The sequence below is a fragment of the Rutilus rutilus genome, assembly GCF_951802725.1.
Source record: "Rutilus rutilus genome assembly, chromosome: 14".
In the NCBI taxonomy this organism is placed as follows: Eukaryota; Metazoa; Chordata; class Actinopteri; order Cypriniformes; family Leuciscidae; genus Rutilus; species Rutilus rutilus.
This window is the reverse complement of record NC_140219.1, coordinates 24,388,824-24,407,715: the sequence shown is the minus strand read 5'-3', so window position 1 is coordinate 24,407,715 and position 18,892 is coordinate 24,388,824. Positions and strand designations below refer to the sequence as shown.

Genomic DNA, 18,892 nt, shown 5'->3' with positions numbered 1-18,892 from the left:
AATAGCTGGCAGAATGAAAGAGAGTTGAAATTGGGAAGATTAGATGATTAAAACACTCTTTATAACTTTTTTTTAAATTGAACTTATACTTATTCAACAAGGAAGCATTAAACTGATCAAAAGTGAAAGTAAATACATAATGTTACAAAATATTTTTATTTCAAATTAAACGCTGTTCTTTTGAAAGTTTTGTTCAGATAATCCTGAAAATGTACCAGGAGTACCACCTTTTAAAATGTAATATTTAAAACATATTGTTGTTTTTGCTGTATGTTTGATCAAATACATGCACCCTTGGTGAGCATAAGAGACTTTTGAACAGTAGTATAAATAGTTTTGAGTAAAGTTTGTCTAACCAGCGAGTGGGGAGGGATTGTGGAGCAGTAAAATGAAAGTCCGGCATGGATTTGGAAAGGACTGATTACAGACTGCTTTCAGCGGGGAGGGAAATTGCCTGTCGCTGCAATCCATTCACACTAGCTAGGTTTGGACAACTTTTGTTTAAATCGGAATTAATTTATTTCCGATTGATGAATCCTAATGTAATGTTTACATGAACTCTAAATAAAGGTATCGAGTTGAGGTGTACGTTTATATGTCACAAGCTTTAAATCGGATTTGATCTTTTGACATGCGCTCAATGCACGAATATACAGATTCCTGCTGTTGGTACATACTAACTATCATCCTGCCATCACTTATTTTCTTTGTTTAAAAAAGCAGACTGGCATGTTCACACTTGGTGTCTTTTTTGACAAGAAAAAGTTGACGAGGGCGCTTTTTTTTTTGTAAAAAAACTAAACAAAAAAACTAAAAAGCTGGCAGCGTTTGGTTCCAAATAGCAGCCGAGGGCGTCTTTTGTTGCTAAAACAACAGCTGCTACATTAGCCTATGCCTGCCAAGTTCCGGTAAAAGGGAGTGACATTTGTTGACAGCTGCTGTTATCAGCTGGTTACGGTATTATATATATATATATATATATATATATATATATATATATTGCTGAGCGAACATTAATGTTAGCTAACATTAACAGGTAAGGTAGTTTTGTTAACGACAAGTAGTAGATTATACTGTTACCTGAACATCTAAGGATCCGTCCAATCTGTGCCCACACAACCTTTTTCAGACTTTTCTAACAGCTTGCGCCAGCACAAACCCTCTTTTGGCGTTAAAAAACTACTGTCAGGATTTACTAAACAGGGTGGACAGGGTTATTTTTGCTGCTGACCTTATTGCATATGAATTTGTAGGAGTTTCCCTTTCAGACGCAAAATTAATGGGAGGAGAGTATTTAAATGAACCATGCAAGGTGATTTACTAAGATTTGCGCCAGTCAGTTTACTGGTATTCAAACCATTATTTGCCCCCCACACCCCCCAAAAAAGCATGTCTTAAACCGATCGCTTATGTGCCTCGCTAACTCTTGGTAGTGTAAGGCGGGTGCCAGTAAGTCTGGGCTAGCCCTCAAGAAAACAAAAGGCTCTCCTGAGAATTAACATTTGAACTCTCTTGCATATCTGTCACAGCAACATCCGAGACGCACCACACAGTGCAGCTCACACCTCACTTTTACAGTCTCCTTATCACCCTGTTCCCCCTCTTCTTCCCCTCACCTAAAACTCACTAAAAACCTGTGCAATGTTACTGTGTACAATAAGTAACTATACATGTTTGGTATCATTTTGTCTCAGTGCGCCTGGTAAAGTAGTCTCATTCTCACAGCCATAAAACCAGAGCCGGACAGAAACGGAGTACATTTACTTGAGTACAGTACTTAAGTACAATTTTGAGGGATCTGTACTTTACTCGAGTATCATTTTTGGGGAGTTCTCATGACTTTACTCAAGTACATTTGAGAGGCAAATATTGTACTCTTTACTCCACTACATTTCTATCCATAACCATGAGTGCCCGTTATTTCTTCTAAAAAAAAAAAAGGAAAAAAGAAAAATCTCTGAAACCCTAAATTTGTTGGTTCCCTCTCAAACGTGATTGGATTGTGCAGGCGCCACTGATTGGGACAGCCTATCAGCAATCACCTTCAGCTTTCCGCCAAAGTCAACTCCATGGTCAGATTTAGATAAGACACGAAACCATGGACGAAACAATGGATGAAGACGCAGCAGGTCCATCCCGGGAATGTGCCAACCCGTGGCCCCACCTCGCCAGACTATTTCAATTTTCTGAAGTTAATGATAGTTTTCGCTTCAAGTGTTTACCAATGTAAGCACTGTGGCAGTAGTAATGCAATATTTAAAAAAATTTACTCTTGTACTCTTGATACTCAAGTACTTTTAAAAACAAGTACTTTAGTACTTTTACTTAAGTAGACATCTGACTGTAGTACTTTTACTTGTACTTGAGTAAAATGTAGCAAGGGGTATCTGTACTTTTACTCAAGTAATGAAGCTGTGTACTCTGTCCGCCTCTGCATAATACAAAGCTCCAAGAAGTTCTAGAATATGAGAAATATTGTGTGCCCCTTAAAAGGTATGCCCTCCCCCAGATCCTCCATTCAAACTGCCTCCTGTATGTACAGTAAATATGTATTCTCTTCTACAGGTCAATAAATTGTTACGGTTGAAGTTATTCTGACTTATTCTGAAATTATTTTCCCAAATAGATGAAACGGATTCGTATGTTCCCGCAAATCTGCGTCAGATTAGTGACGGACTAGATTCCAGTTTTGAGTGGAGCATAGGGCACACCAACTGCGATTTTAGAGTTCCGGCTAATATGTGGCTCTGATTCAGGTGTACTCGGTTATAAAGACTAAAAGGGAATTTCCATTTTGGACAGCAAACTGCTGATCGACCAACCTAAATAGGGTGAGTCTTACCTCTGTTTAATGTAATGTTACTTTAGTCAAGTGTACGTGAGAAACCATGGCATGGCTAAACCAAAGTTACTATCAGAAAAGTATATTGGTCGGTTTATATCTGTAGTAGTGGTCATGACCTCTGTCTAAAGAAAACGTTACTTTAGTTCAAGTTTATGTAACCGAGGGGACTAAAAAAATCTATGATTGTGTAAGCGTGAATGCGACCATCTAAAGCAGGGGTGTCCAAACTCAGTCCTGGAGGGCCACTGTCCTGCAGAGTTTAGCTCCAACCCCAATTAAACACACCTGAACCAGATCTGGTCTAAAGATATTAGTCAATTACCTCTGTTTAGTGACCCAAAGCTGGCGAGTTTGTGATCGTGAGACCTGCGTTAAACGGCAGGCGTGAGGACCTCAAAGTGACATAGTTTCCTAATCTGAACGGGTACAATATAAAGTAAAGAATTGAATAGAATAATCAAACATTCACCCACGTTTAATGATACTCGGATGTCATTAAAACCTTTTTAATTTATGGAGTCAGATGAAATAACGAGGTAATACATATGAGAAAATGTATTTCATTTAATCTTGTTGTCTTGCGTAAAAGAAAAGACAGTAACGCGCAGAGACCTTCACCTGTCCTATCGGAAACCGCCATTGGACCTATAGACGGGCTTACAGTAGATTGTTTTGGTCATTATGGAAATGATCCGACCGGTCTGTGTTCTTTAAAGTGTAAGTTGCAGGTTAACCACCACAGCCAATTAATGTGTAAATTAAATTGCTCTATATGTATATATTTAATTGTTTCTGTCTTAAAATGCGTTAAAATAACATTTATTGGGGTTTCTTCAAAGGTAGCGTGTTTTTTCAGTAACTGGGTGATGACGTCATAAGAGGAACTCGCAATTCTTTATGGACCACAGCCCTACAATTTTTAACCGGTCAGGCGTGAGAGAGGGGAGGAAATTGCCAGGACCCATGGCACTCAAAGAGTTACTAATGCTTGGTGTGAGGAGAATGAGTGGAGGGTTGGCCAGGTGTCCTGGTGAGTAGCTACGTTAGAGCTAGTCTAGGCTAGCCTGGTGCAAACTTAACCCGGATAATATAAGGGAACAAGCCAGTCTTTTCAAAATCTTGCCGTCATGTAGAATAGCAAGGAGGGACAACGACTGAAGACATTATTTACTTACATGGTGTCAGTCCAAATCAGAGCTGTAGAGATGCACACACTGCACAGGCACCAATCGCTAGTCTCATCGACACCTCAAACGTCACGTAATACCCTTCCTCAATCCACGCTTTATCAATTTCTCACGATTTAATTAGCGATGTTTATTGTCAGAAAAGAAAAAGAGAGATCAATGTCCCCATCACTGTGTTTGTGTGGGCTATGCCACCCAATGGAATCAGCAGTGGAGAGTATGTGCAGCCGTGAGGTTTAGTGCTCGACCTGCGACCGGCTGATCTGACGTGCCTGAACCCGGAGCCTGAACCCGGAGCCTGAACCCGGAGCCTGAACCCGGAGCCTGAACCCGGAGCCTGAACCCGGAGCCTGAACCCGGAGCCTGAACCCGGAGCCTGAACCCGGAGCCTGAACCCGTTTGTTTTGCGAATAGCTTATTCTCATTTCAGGCAGGATCACGGTCCCCTTGAAGTCAGCACACACGAGTATGTTTAAAGTTGAGTTATTTTATCCATAATTTTTTTATCAAATAAAACATACAACCAACTTTTCTGTAGTTATGTAAGGCATCTATAGCTTTCAAAGAAATACAACATTGAAGAGTACCATACTTAATGCATGAGTAATTACATTTAGCTGCTAGCGTACTATTGACTATGCCGGTAACTCTACTAGTGAGTTCCTCTTATGACGTCACGCCCCATCTAGTGGAAGGGAGCGGGAGCGGTTAAAACCAACTTTTCATATTATATTCAGCATTTTGGTATAAAAAACAATGGTGGGCGGTTCTCATCTTTATGTTTAATAAACACATTGCATTATCTTCGTGAAAAATGTAACCTGCAATTTACACTTTAATGTGCGCATTGTCAGTAGATCACAAGCAGAACTTTCTACTCCCATCGGTGCTTTTATGGGATTGCGCGCTCATGCTAATTTCCCCTGATTAGTAAATCTGACCCTTAATACTTATCTATGTTTGGTCCTAATTAGGAGACAACAAGCACATGAACCATTGTGCCATGATGCTTATACTTATTTAGTCTTCTGTGAAATGGCAGCCCTTCAACGTTTAAAGGTAGTTCTGCAAGTAGCTCCGTCATTTTATTTTAGTCAATGTGTCCTTTACTATGTTCACTTTTTTTATGTTTCAGTGTTTTTGCAAAATAGTGAATAGGTGAATAAATATAAATGTATTAACAGCAAAGCCGCTCATGGATCAATAGTGTTGTCATAGAGACTAATCATGAGTGAAAGCTGTTGACGTATAATTATGTTAATTCAGACATGATGTGGCGTTATTTAAATGTTAAAAGATACTGTAAATCCTCCAGAGAAGGGTTGGCAAGGTCATTTTTTTCTGTTCTAAATAAATGTGCTCTTTTTAGATGCTTGACCAAACCCCCCTTTAATATCCCTCTGGAGAACCGGAGAACTAATTATCACTGCTGTTTTTCCATTAACTCTGTTTAATAAATCCCTGACCAACCACAAAGACATTTTCTCAATAGTTCGTGGAAATGATCTCCTCACATCCACGTGACTGCCGCCCACTCCGTGCAGGAACCACATGTTCTCTCACACACTGTAAGCCCAGTGGTCACACCTCAGATATGGGAACTTTCTGAACTCTATTTCTCTGTTTATTGCATTCATTCTTTTGGTGGGCAATGCTGACATTTATCAGACCTCTGGCAGTCTTATTAAAACGGCAGTCTGTTTTCTCTGAAGTGATGATGTGCTATTGGCACCTCTGCTGTGTTAATCGTACATAAATTCGTTTTCAGAAGAAGTTTGGTGCCCAATGTGTTAAACTGACGAACACATCACATCTCGCCTCTCTCAACATTTTATTAAGTTCCAGTCGTCAGCTCAGACTTTTAAAACCCATATATTACATATTTACATACTAAATACCAGTATATTAACACATTTAACCCTGAATGGATAGGCCATTGAATCAAACTGCATGTTTTCTAAACTGTTATTGAAAGCATGTGCCATTACTTATTCAGAAAGGTTCTCTGTGTCTTTTGAAAGGTGTACATCAACAACTTTTTAGACCCTTCAACTTCAAAGAAAAAAAATGGTCACTGATGTGACCAGTGGGATTAAATGGGTTAATTGAGTAACAGCCTCATCACTGAGAGGTCTTTCCAGACAGGAATTATAATTACACTCAGGTTTGGAGATTCAAAAAGGTTCCTCTTCAGCATTTTAATATGTGTCCTTTGTGTATTTTGTACGAGTCAAACACTTTTAAATTTAAACCCATATATCTCCCTCTCTCTCTCTCTCTCTCTCTCTCTCTCTCTCTCTCTCTCTCAGAGGGGCTCCGAAATATTGCCATGGACTCCAACTCTTTAGCGATGCCCATGTCGGACCCTAATGCTTGGGCTACTGCCATGAACAACCTGGGAATGCCCCCCATGAGCATAACTGGCCAACCTATCATGCCAGGTAAGCTATGACAAATCTTACTAACTTACCATAGCCAATGCTAACTTGACTATTTTTTGTGTTTAAAAAATATTTATTTCAGAAATTCAATGTCTCAAGCTTCACAAAAAAATCCAACAGCTAGTTCTTCAGTGTAACCTGGTAATTCCAAATACTGACATTTTAGATATTGTGAAAACACTTACTTGTAACACATTATTTAGTTTTTTCTCTGCCTCACTTTTGCAGAGACTTTTTAATGCATGACATTTTCTGCTAATGTCGTCATGTTGTCTTTACCAGTTTTAATTTAGTATTATTTATATACTATTAGTATTTATTGATATTTTGAATTACCTTTTATTGTTATATTTTCAGGTTTCGCTTTAATATTAGGTGTAGGAATTTTGTCGTGCTATTGTCTTTTTTTTTTTTTTCTATTTAGCTTTCTTATTATTCTTATTATTACAATTTCAGTTAAACGTATTTATTTCTTTAATGGCCAACTGAACGTTTCTCATTTCCATTTTTATTTTCAACGTTTTTAATCTAATAGTTATATGTTTTTTCAGCCTTGTTTCAATTAACAGTTTTTTATCGTTTTAGTTAAAAACACTATCCTCTACTGCCATGGAAAGTGCAGTGTCATTATTTGAATCAGTTGACACTTTCTTTCATACCAGTCTGTTATTTTTATGTCATGGATTTCAGTTGTACTCACCCCATAATCATCATAAAAATTGAACCATGGTCTAGTTGTATTATGTGCCGGTCAGACAGACCCATCCTTTCTAAGTGACCTGCCTTGGGATAAAATAAGCTACAGTGTGGACCAGACTTTAGATTTATAGTGCAAAAGATATAGTTAAAGGTTTAGTTTGATGGATGTTTGCTAGTCTACCTCCCACTGCTGCAGTATTAAGCAGAGACTGAGCCTGATGCATCCTGTGGGCCTCTCTCCCTGATCAGAAGCTCAACTGAGTCAGCAAGAGTGTGAAAGTACCAGTGTGAAAACTTCAAACACGAGTGGCCAATTAGTTTCAGGGCTTTTTCATCTCACTGGTTAGTCGGCAGCACAATGTGAAGGAATGGTTGTGTGACGCTCTGAGCAGAGGCTGCGTTATGCCAGCTGGATGGAGACGCAGAACATCTCAGCTGGTGCGCATGAGTCACTTAAACCCACACATCCACAACGCTCATTTCAGAATGCATTTCTCTTTTGCACTGCACCGTTTATTACTTGGAACGCAAAAGGTGAGGAGTCAAAAAATGCCATAGAAGCGTCTATTTAATTCCAGTGAGATTAGAATGAAATGCAACTGCAAGACTGATGGATTTCATTACGGTGAAATGAAAACACTGGCGGGTCATCCGCCGACAGGCAGCAAACATCTAATTTTTGTTCTTTCTCCAATATCATTCAAAATGATGGGCTGCATTTATCAGTAAACACACCGGTTGCAGTATATACGGGAATGTGTCTTTCTCCTCGGGTTTTAGAATCGATTCTCTGTGGAGTTTCGTAAATCACCTCCTTCATCTTATTTAAAGACACATTTGCAGCAGCGCAGTCGCAGATATATATGCACGGGTTTACCCCGCTATTGGCGCATGTTTCAAATGAAGTGGGCCGTGGGGATGCTCTAGCCACCTACACTATTTTCCTATCAAATTTAATTTGCACTGTTTACGTCGCCGCCACGCGAAACGTCTCAGGCTCCCGTTTGTGAGATCACCGCCCTAGAGCAAATTATGGAGTTTGCCTTGCGGTTTATAGACTGGCATTCGGAGGAGAGAAATGCTGATGGCGATTTTATGTCAGAGAGACTATGGAGCCTTGATCTGTGAGCCATGCAATGAGCTGGAATGAAACGGCTCTTAGTGCTGTTAATGTGTCCTGGCTCCCAGAAGCTCGTTCCGCCAGTACTGTGGGTCTTTTATTCTAATCAGTCCCGCCGTGGGGAATTCTGGGAGTCTTTTTGCCTCCCCTCGCTTCCTGCCTGGCAGGGACTCGAAGAATACAGATGAAGGCCTCGAATCAGGGCGTCACAGCGGGTCACATATGCCACATATGCATATAGATATTTCTCTACTTTGCTCATCCCATTTTCTTTTCTTGCTAATCATTGATTTCTTAGGCTGCTTAGTAATAATATCAACCTGGCAAAGACTGAGCTTCTCTGCCTCCCTGCCAATCCGTCTCTACGGCACGACTTCACCATCCAGCTAGAGTCAGCATCAATCACCCCATCAAGGTCGGTCAGAAATCTTGGAGTAATGTTTGATGACCAGCTGACCTTCACAGACCACATTTCAAAGACGGCTCGATCATGCAGGTTTGCTCTGCACAACATCAGGAAGATCAGGCCTTTCCTAACTGAGCATGCAACACAACTTCTCGTCCAGGCCCTGGTCATATCTAGGCTTGATTACTGCAGTGTTCTTCTGGCTGCACTTCCATCATGTGCAACTAAACCTCTACAAATGATTCAGAACGCTGCAGCTCGTCTCGTCTTCAACGAGCCCAAAAGGGCCCACGTCACTCCTCTGTTCATCTCTCTGCACTGGCTACCACTCGCCTGATCTATCACAGGCTCAGCTCCCTCCTACTTTCACTCGCTCCTACGAGTCTACATCCCTACCAGAAGCCTACGATCGATCAACGAGCGACGGCTCGTGGTTCCATCACAGAGAGCCACAAAATCACTTTCCAGAACATTCTCATTCACGGTTCTGTGCTGGTGGAATGATCTCCCCACCCTCATCCGGAATGCAGAATCCCTGACAACATTCAAAAGACAACTGAAAACTCATCTCTTCCGTGAGCACTTAACCTAATAAAAAATTTTTAAAAATTTTTTTTAAATATTTTTTATTTCCTTTTCCTTTAATCCTCCCTTATCGGGCTTATGCTACTCTGACCAATGCCTGAACTCCGTATTTTGAGCACTTCTTGCGTTATTTTTGCCTCTTCACGATGACTTGCTTAATTTAGTCCTAAATTGTAAGTCGCTTTGGACAAAAGCCTCTGCTAAATGACTAAATGTAAAATGTAAATGTAATATACTGTATGCAGCCGTTGATCTGCAGCTTTTTGCTGATCGCTCCTTTCCACCGTGCTACAGGGAGAAGCTAGGTCTGCATGATGTTATTATGACCCGCTATGTTCAGTAGGCATTGGCTCAGGCTGTATTTTGATTGGAGGTAGAGGGAAGAGGCAGTACTGTCTGCCTCGAGTCTTACCTCATTAATCACACAGTGGGAGCAGCTGTTGCCTCCAACATCCTAACAGTCTCCAAAACTCAAACTCCACTCCATTCCTGGACTTTGCTGCCTCAGCAAGTTGTGTGGAGTCATATGTTTATGAATGTGACACTGAGTAGTCCATTCAGCCAACCGTTTAATCAATCCCGCCTCCATTACGCACAGCTGATGGCATTATCAACAGAGATAAAGTGTGTCTCTTTTAAAATCCAGATCACACTTTTATTGAGCAACTACAAGGACTGTGTGAGAGCTAAAGAAATACTTTTGATATGTATCCTTTTGTTCTGAAATTATTTAAAAGGGTGATTATATTTACAGTTAATTAAAAGTTTTAATTAATTGTATCAGCAATTGTTGCCAATTAATCAGTTAGTCCAAACCAAGCTAGAGCAGAACCATTGTGTGTCTCCACAACACACAACACAGCAGTGTTTTTGAACTAATCATTTGAGTGAATGATTCAATAATCCACTCATATATACAGTCACTTGCTTCCTTTCTGAATGAATCAGTCGTTTTGAAATAAATAAAAATAAATGAATGATTCAATGACTGGGACTTGACACCGCCTACTTGTCAGTTTTAGTTTCAGATTTAAAAATGTAATTATTTTTAATAAATAAAAAAATCATATTCAGAAAATTTTGTAGTAGTATTTATGCAGTTGTAAATGTATCTAAATGTCATTTCTTTGTCACGTCATTTATTTGCTACTTTTGTAGACCAAAATAGACTTTTGTTTCATGTGACTGATAACATCCCTATAGTGGCTTAATATATTACTTTATTTGGTAACACTTTACAATGTTAACAGTTTTCATTTGTTAACATTAGTTAATGTATTAACTAACATGAGCAATATATTTGTTTCTGGATTTGGTCATCTTTGTTAATGTTTTAACAAAAATAAAGCTGTTCATTGTTTGTTCATGTTACTTCTAACTAATGTTAACAAATACAACTTTTGATTTTAATACTTTATTAGTAAATGTTGAAGTTAACATTAACAAAGTTTTAATAAATGCTGTTCATTATTAGTTCCAGTTAACTAATGTAGTCAACTAATCTTAAGTAATGAAACCTTATTGTTTTTTGACCAACCATTTAATTTGTTAACATAAAAGATGTATTCATCTAGTAATTAAAAAAAAAAAAAAAAAAAAAAAGCCCTTATAAAGGTAGAAATGCCCCTGGTGATCAATTAAATGGGGCACATATTGTCCCCTAGTTAATTTGTGTCACTGCTGTGAACTAACCACCACACAGACTATAAAAAACCATAACAAAAACTTCTGGAGTTAGTTGTCGACGACAGGCCTTGACAGCTAAGGCACCAGCTCAATAACAGACTTGGCAAAATAGCATCTAATTATTGTTATTGACAAAATCACCACTGTTTTCTTTTTTTTTCTTTTTTCTTTTTTATATTCCACACCCCTTGTGAATATTCAATATATCACTCAGCCTTGTAACTACAGTGTATTCAGGACGAGTACACTGCACTTTGTGTTTTCACTTGGCTACAGTCTGGCTTGCACTTTACTGTGATTAATTATTCAGAATCTCTGACCAGCTGTTCTCAAGCGTTGGAATAGTATTGCTTCAATATTCTCATGCCCGGACCATGTCAACACAGCACCATTTTGAGCTACACTGTTTAGGATTACGGCATTGGAGATGTTGGTATTCTGAAATGGCTGTCTCGTAAGTAGTAAGAAGGTGTTTTGTAAATCCTACCAATGTTGACTGCGTTACAGCAGACTTAAGAACATGTAAACTTTCCCACTTCTGTTGACTTTCCATTCACAGGGATGTAGTATGCACTCATTTGCTTAGCTCACTTTCCTAGCGTTTGTGTACAAGAGTCTCCTGTGCCTTTGCAAACATCTTCCTCCATGTCTACTGTTATTCTAAGTTTTATTATTTAGTATTTTCTCAACTTCTGCTGTCGAAGATCTCAGCTCATGGGGACCTCTGGGCTGAGTCAAGTGTAGTTGCTCTTGACTCTTCATTTATCTATATAAATATGACTTCTCCTATGAATGCATCAAAGAGATATGTGTTATTGCTCTTTGGGGGGGTCCACAGGCCTTAACCACAGCATATTTTTATGCCGCTCTATATTTCCACTCTCCTTAGGCAGGGATTGTGGGTCTGCTCTGTGATGCATAATACTTGTGCAGCTCCACAGGATTCATAGGGAGCTCGTATTATGATCAATATCATCAGGAAAGACAGCTAACTGGAACAGTCTCCAGCTGAGCTCTGGCTCTTTTATGACCATGATTTAAAGCCACATTTACATTTTCCCCCACATCCATCCATCCATCCATCCATCCATCCATCCATCCATCCATCCATCCATCCATCCATCCATCCATCCATCCATCCATCCATCCATCCATCCATCTCTCTGTCTATCTATCTATCTATCCATAGATAGATAGATAGATAGATAGATAGATAGTCTTTCTGTCCATCCATGTCTGCCTTTTCACTGGATGCTTAAAGATCTGCTAATAACTTTTTACGTAGGTTATCTTATACAGTATGAAAGTAATCTTATACAGTGATGCATATAAAACATTACATTTTTTGCACTCATTTGGCCATTTGCAAAATAAATTTGTTTTATTAATTTGAAATTTAAGTGACCAAAACTGTATTCATTCTAATTCTCCTGAACAGCCTTTTTAACAAAATCTGGGTGGCTGCATTGTACATAGCTTTGTAGATTATATTTTAGTTTTGCTGCATTGCATATTTCTTTTCTAATTTGTATATTGCTTTGCAGAGCCCATTTTGATAAATGCTTGCTTGCTAAATACAGATGTTCTTTGCATGATTCTCCAGCTGTATGATTTTTAATGGGAACCCATGCTTAAACGTTGCTCACTGATCTTGACCTGTCATTTTATGGCCTGTTTGATATGCAACCTACAGCTCCTGTTTCAAAGTTGTCAGTCAATATCCACTAGCCTGCAGTAGTCATGGGGGAATCAATGTCCTCTGCTGCTGAAATGAGAGGACTATTTTTCACTGTCTGAATAGAAAGCATCTAAAAATGATTTACTGAGTATTTAGATTTAGCAGATAAAGTGAGTCAGTCTCTAATGTAGTGATTTAGTTCAGTCTCAAAAATACTTGGTATAGCAGAACATTTACAGTCAATACAACCCTGTATCCATATTTAGCTTTTGTTTGCCATTCTCACTCCTCCTCATCAAGGCCCTCTAATACTTTAGACAACACTTTCCAGAGTTTTAATGTAACATATGAGCTTTAACTTTTATTATGCATTCAGTTAAACACAGTTTTTGACACAGGGCTTTGTTTGACTCACCGTTATACTAGAGTAAACTTGTGTTAAAACATATAATGAATGTATTGTTTTTAAATGTGTGGAGCTGCTTTATTCACATCTGGTGTTTATTTGGTAACAGCTGTCCCAGAAATTAGGAAAATGATTGTTTTTGAGGCTAAAATAAGTATGTTAATGCACTGTTCTGGCTCTCTGCGCTAGGTATAGTGGGGTAAAGTAAAATCCTGCCCCAAGAATCCCTGCCAGCGTCAGGGGTGAATTGCGGTGTGAAACGGCAGATCTTCAGCCTCAGATTTCCCACAAAGACATGCTGACTTATTCCACTTGGAGATGCCTCATTTGAGAATAGCCAACATGCCTCATGGGGTGTAACTGTGTCATTCTTTAGCTTTGCTGCTGAGAGGGACGTTTGCAGAGGAAGGTGGAGAGCGTGGCAGACCCCTCCTCTCCAGCAGGCACCAGTCGCCAGCAGCTCTTCGCTGTTAAATGCCAGCCTGATTTTTTTGACTCTCTTGCTCTTTTGATTGATGGCTGCCTTTTAATGCAGCTGCCCAAAGCGAAGCTAGGTTTTAGAAGTATTGCATATTATTAGTGGTATATCCAACTCGCATTCCAGTGCAGCATCAATATTTAAAACGTTCAAAGTAATCCTACAATAAATAATTGAAAAGCTGTTCTTGCTTTTTGCCATGAATTTTGTTTGGTTGTGTTTTCCATTTCTCTTGCATAATTTGAGAAGATGATCACTGTTAGATATTCAGCAGAATCACTAAATTGCACTAAACACAACTACACTAGTCGTTTCAACTGTTTTCAAATTTTTTATATTTTAGTCTGGACTAAACATGCCAGCTGAGAAAAGATATCTAGAGATTGGTCAAAAATGTTCTGATTCTTCATTTTAATTCTTCATAGTTGTGCTCTTTTGCACCTAAATCAATTTGAAACATGTTTATTTTCTTTTACATTTTTATTGTGAATGTTTTTAATGTATTTAAATTATAAAGGTTCTTTTTGTTTTTTGAAAAAACAGTTATTAAACTTGTTATTAAAGGGATACTCCACTTTTTTTGGAAACAGACTCATTTTACAACTCCCCCAGAGTTAAACAGTTGAGTTTTACCGTTTTCGAATCCATTCAACCGAACTCCGGGTCTGGGGGGGTCCCACTTTTAGCATAGCTTAGCATAGATCAAGAAACTTTGCTGCCGTACCATGAGTGCAGCAGGCGTAATGATATGACGCAGCGCCTGAAAATAGGTCTAATAGGTTAGACAAACTTAGTCCCGGTCACGTTGGAAGTTACAGAGCTGGGGACTATTTTCAGGCGCTGCGTCATATCATTACGCCCGCTATACCCATGGTCCGGCAGCAAAGTTTCTTGATTATTACGCAGGAATGAGAGTATAGTTCCTAGCCATATCAGCCTAGAAAATCGCAACTTTACATTTTCCGTCAGTCTTAGTACACGATGTAACTACAGAAGAGTCAAGTTTTAAATAGGAAAAATATCGAAACTCTTTGGTCATTTTTTTGAGAGAGATGCTAATGGTCTTGTCCGATTCAATGATCTATGCTAAGCTATGCTAAAAGTGGTACCGCCAGTCCGGGAGTTCGGCTGAATGGATTCGAAAACGGTAAAACTCAACTGTTTAACTCTGGGGGAGTTGTAAAATGAGCCTGTTTCCAAAAAAAGTGGAGTATCCCTTTAAGAAGACAGTGCTGAAGTTTGCTTTTCTTTTTGACCTGTTTTTGTAATGTAATTCAATACCGTGATAAAAAGCTTCAGCTTTCATTCGATGACGTCACGTGCCTAGATGTGTTACAGCCAATCAAAACATTGTTTCTAGATATGTGAAAGCAGGGAGAGTGGCTCATGTGTTAATGTACTCTGTTTGTGACATCAATACCACTGCCTGGTTTTAATAAAAGATCTGGGTGGACAAAGGAGGAAGCTTGTGTTTTGAATTAGAGTATGTTGATACAGAACACCAAACTCTCTTAAGCTGCATTTACACTGCCACAAAAATCAGATTTTTTTACTCACATCTGACACATATCAGATTTTGTTGCACTCGATTTTTTCGCATCCGATCTGAGCCACTTTCAAATGTGGTTTTAAATCAGATACATATCCGATATCTGGACAACTGTCCTACGTCTAAATGCGTATATCCATTTTCCATTTGATTTCCAAACCACCATAATGCGAGGGTGACATTCTTGTCCACAAAGATGACTTTTAATGTTGTATTATAAAGCAGACGTGCCTGTGTGCCACGCAATTATGACTTTATATCATGCAATTCTGACTTTATAACTCGCAATTGTGACTTAAAGTCAGAATTGTGAGATAAAAAGTCACAATTACCTTTTTTATTTTTTTTATTCCATGGCAGAAACCAGCTTCCATAGTAAACTTTACATATGTGGTTTCCACTACTACATGCATTTACATTTGTCCAGTTTTACCTGGAATGCATCTCAGACCACCTACTGAAGTGGTCTGAGCGACAGATTTAAATCAGTCTCAAAAGCATTTCGGAGGGCATTTACACACCAATCTTTTCAAGATTGGATGGCTATCCGATCACAGAAAACGCATGTTAATAACCAGGTGTGAATAAGCCCTAAAGTGAATGTAAACAGGCGGGACAAAAAAATGGATATGGTCAAAAGATCAGATGCATTATGACTTGCAGTGTAAATGCAGCCTTGTTTCAAAGAGCAAGGAAATGCCCGTTCCAATGATTTCCCCCACTTTTAGTCAAGCTTAGCTATTTAAAAGATGCTGTAGCCTATATCTTCTCATTTAAGAAACTACTCCATGCCAATTGTTAGTTTTCTTCTGGAGTAGTTGTTAACAGAGCTGAGACAAGAAAACATGGGTGTTTTCCCCACATCTCTTATTCCTCAGGCTTGAGAAAATCCTGTCTGGGCTTTGCGCTGAGAACAAATGTAAATAATCTCTGTTAAGCATTACTGCCCTAGGATATTCCCCTGCCTTTCCTTAATCTAAACCTGATCCTGATTTATAGAGGATCCCGCGGTGGGGAAACTGTGTGTATTTGATCAATCTACCTCTGATTATACTAGATCAGTTTCTAAACAAACGTATCGTTTTATTTATCAGGAGAGACCGTTTGTTTGTGTGGATCATCTATCTTATAGGTGCTATGAATAAATATATTTTCTAGCTGTAATTTTTTAACTGGCTGCTTTTCCTGGAGAACAGGTCTGTAATTTCTCAGCTTGCTTAATGTGCTGTGTGCCAGCCGAGAGCAGGTTCCATAATTCATCAGTCCGCTGCCTATTACCTCAGTGCCAGGGCATGTGCAGTCCTGCACCTGCTGCCGCGAGGCACATTAACCCTTAAAGACAGAGACAGCAGCCCACAGATAAAAAATAACTATTGTTCTTAAATTCTTTTGAACTTTGAACGCTAATCCAGTCTGTATGCTTTGTCTCCGTTTAACAATCAGAGGCTCCGTGGTGAACGTGATTACGTCATCAAGTTTTGATCAGCATTGATTTGTCGAAGAAACCCATGTGATTTGTTCCTCTGAACCAAACTCAAAGTGACATCAATATATATCATACCCTCTACTCTCGGTATTGCTGCTTCAGAAGTCCGTGTTGGATTCCCCTTTAACTGTTTTATTGCATTTACATTTACACTTATTCATTTAGCAGACTACATGCTAATTATTTATTTATTTTTCATTTATTTTATAGAAGAAAAGAGAAAGTGTCAGTATTACTGGATCAAGTGCTGTCGAAAAAGATGCGTCTTCAGCCGTTTCTTGAAAGTGGCTATGCACAGCAGCTCTGGTTGAGTTTGGCAGATCATTCCACCAGCAGGGAACAGTCAAGGTGAAGGTCCGAGAAAGAGATTTTGTGCCTCTTTGAGATGGCACCACAAGACGTTGTTCACTTGCAGAGCGCAAGTGTCTGGATGGCACACAAGTCTGGAGTAATGAGTTTAAGTAAAAGGGAGTTAGTGGTTGTTCTGTTGGCAAACTGTCAACCAGTGCAATTTTGTGAAATCGTTAAAGACCACTCTGGCTGCAGCATTTTGGATCTGTTGCAGAGGTTTGACAGTACAAGCTGGAAGACCTGCTAAGAGAGCATTACAATAGTCCAGTCTGGATAGAACAAGCGCTTGGACAAGGAGTTGTGTAGCATGCTCTGATAGGAAGGGCCTGATCCTCCTAATGTTGTACAAGGCAAATCTACATGACTGTGCAGTTCTAGCAATGTGGTCTGTGAATCAATTGATCATCAATATTTGAGAAAGTCACGGTTTCTGTGTGCTTGCTGGAGGAAGAGATCAGAATTTTTTTTAACGGTTTGATGCCAAGGACCCCCAAATTTAATAATCCTCTTGCAGGAAATAAGATTCCCTTCCTAAATTATTAAAGCAGCTATATTTTTTACGTATAGAAAGACCCTTGGGTAATAGTAAACCACTTTTTCTTAGGACTACGCTGTCTGGTGAAGGTGGTACCAGGAATCTCTGAAACTGGGTAATGAATCTGTGGGTGGCTTTATGATGAAATGCTTTGTTTCAGAAATCCAACCCCAAACTAGCTTCCTCTAGCATTCTTCAGGGATACTTTTGGTCAAAGGCATTTGATTTCAACTGCATGTGTCATCTGGCAGTGCAGCCAAGCAGCCTTATTTTTGTCTCTTCCATGGAGAGCACATTGGTCCAACAGTCCTGATATTCACCTTGACTTGATCTGCCACTGAGGATCTATATTCTTTTTCGAGAGCAGGGGCTTCTTCCTTCCTGACTTTTCATGTAGGGCAGAGTTGTGCAGTCTCTTTTGGATTGAGGGGCGTCTGTATTTTGACACTGACTGAGGCAAGTCTTGCAAGACTTACTAGAGGACGTCCTGGCCTAGATAGATTGCCAGCGGTTTGAAATGTTCTGTATTTGTAGATGGTATTTCAGACAGTGGGAGTGATTGACTACAAAAGGCTTTGAAATGGCTGCCTAGACTGGTAAGCATCGACAGTGATTTGTCAGAGCTTTTTTGATCTTAGCATGATGTAGCCCCAACTCAAGTTTCTCTCTAATAGTGCTCTAATCTGGTTTGGTGCATCTGATTCTAATTTTAGATATTGCAGGGATAAAAGTAGCGGTGTAGATTTTCCACATGTTGACGTCATATCTCTCTCGGTTTGAGTTCAGATGAGAGAGGTTTTTATACACTTTTCTGTTCATTTATCACCATTGCTTACATGATGAGACAGTTTCCTTTCACCTAACCCTATTATAGAGTATGGCGGTGTCTTTCTCACTACTTCACATGCTGGACTCTTGAGGTTTTTTTTGGTTTGTTTGTTTTTTAAAAATCAAGGGCTCAAGGTTTGGTTGGCTGTAATGGCCATTAGCCCCTGATTATAGATGTCATAAAACATATTTCTCCAGTGACAGTTCAAAAATAAACACTACCATTCAAAAGGTTTGGGTCGGTAAAGATTTTTCGTGTTTTTAAAAATAAGTTTCTTATGTTTAAGTTTCTCACCAAGGCTGCATTTATTTGATTTAAAATAAACCCTAATATTGTGAAATATTTTTACAGTTATTTAAAAATGTCATTTATTCCTGTGATGCAAAGCTGGTGGGAAAAGAGTTCACTTCTTTACAAAAAATGTGTTATGTTAGAGCTGTATCATTTCGAGACAGGTTATTTGTACACTGTACTTGGCTTATTGATGATGCTTTGCTTGTTCCTTGGAGTAATATGTTCTCTTCTACACAGTAGGAATAAAGGAAACACAGGCTGAAAATGATGCAAGTGTGTCCAAACCTCTTCTGTATCTTCATTGTATCTCCATTGCT

The 18,892-nt window shown here is 39.1% G+C and overlaps 1 protein-coding gene across 8 annotated transcripts in view; it reads left to right on the top strand.

Moving 5' to 3' along the window:
• Positions 1-18,892, top strand: part of enox2 (ecto-NOX disulfide-thiol exchanger 2) — a 260,770-nt gene that overhangs the window by 177,109 nt on the left and 64,769 nt on the right. For all 8 annotated transcript variants that reach the window (XM_084429442.1, XM_084429439.1, XM_084429438.1 and 5 more), the window contains one exon: positions 6,342-6,473. In XM_084429442.1, coding sequence (XP_084285568.1) covers positions 6,342-6,473 — 132 coding nt within the window. The remainder of the gene's footprint in view (positions 1-6,341; positions 6,474-18,892) is intronic.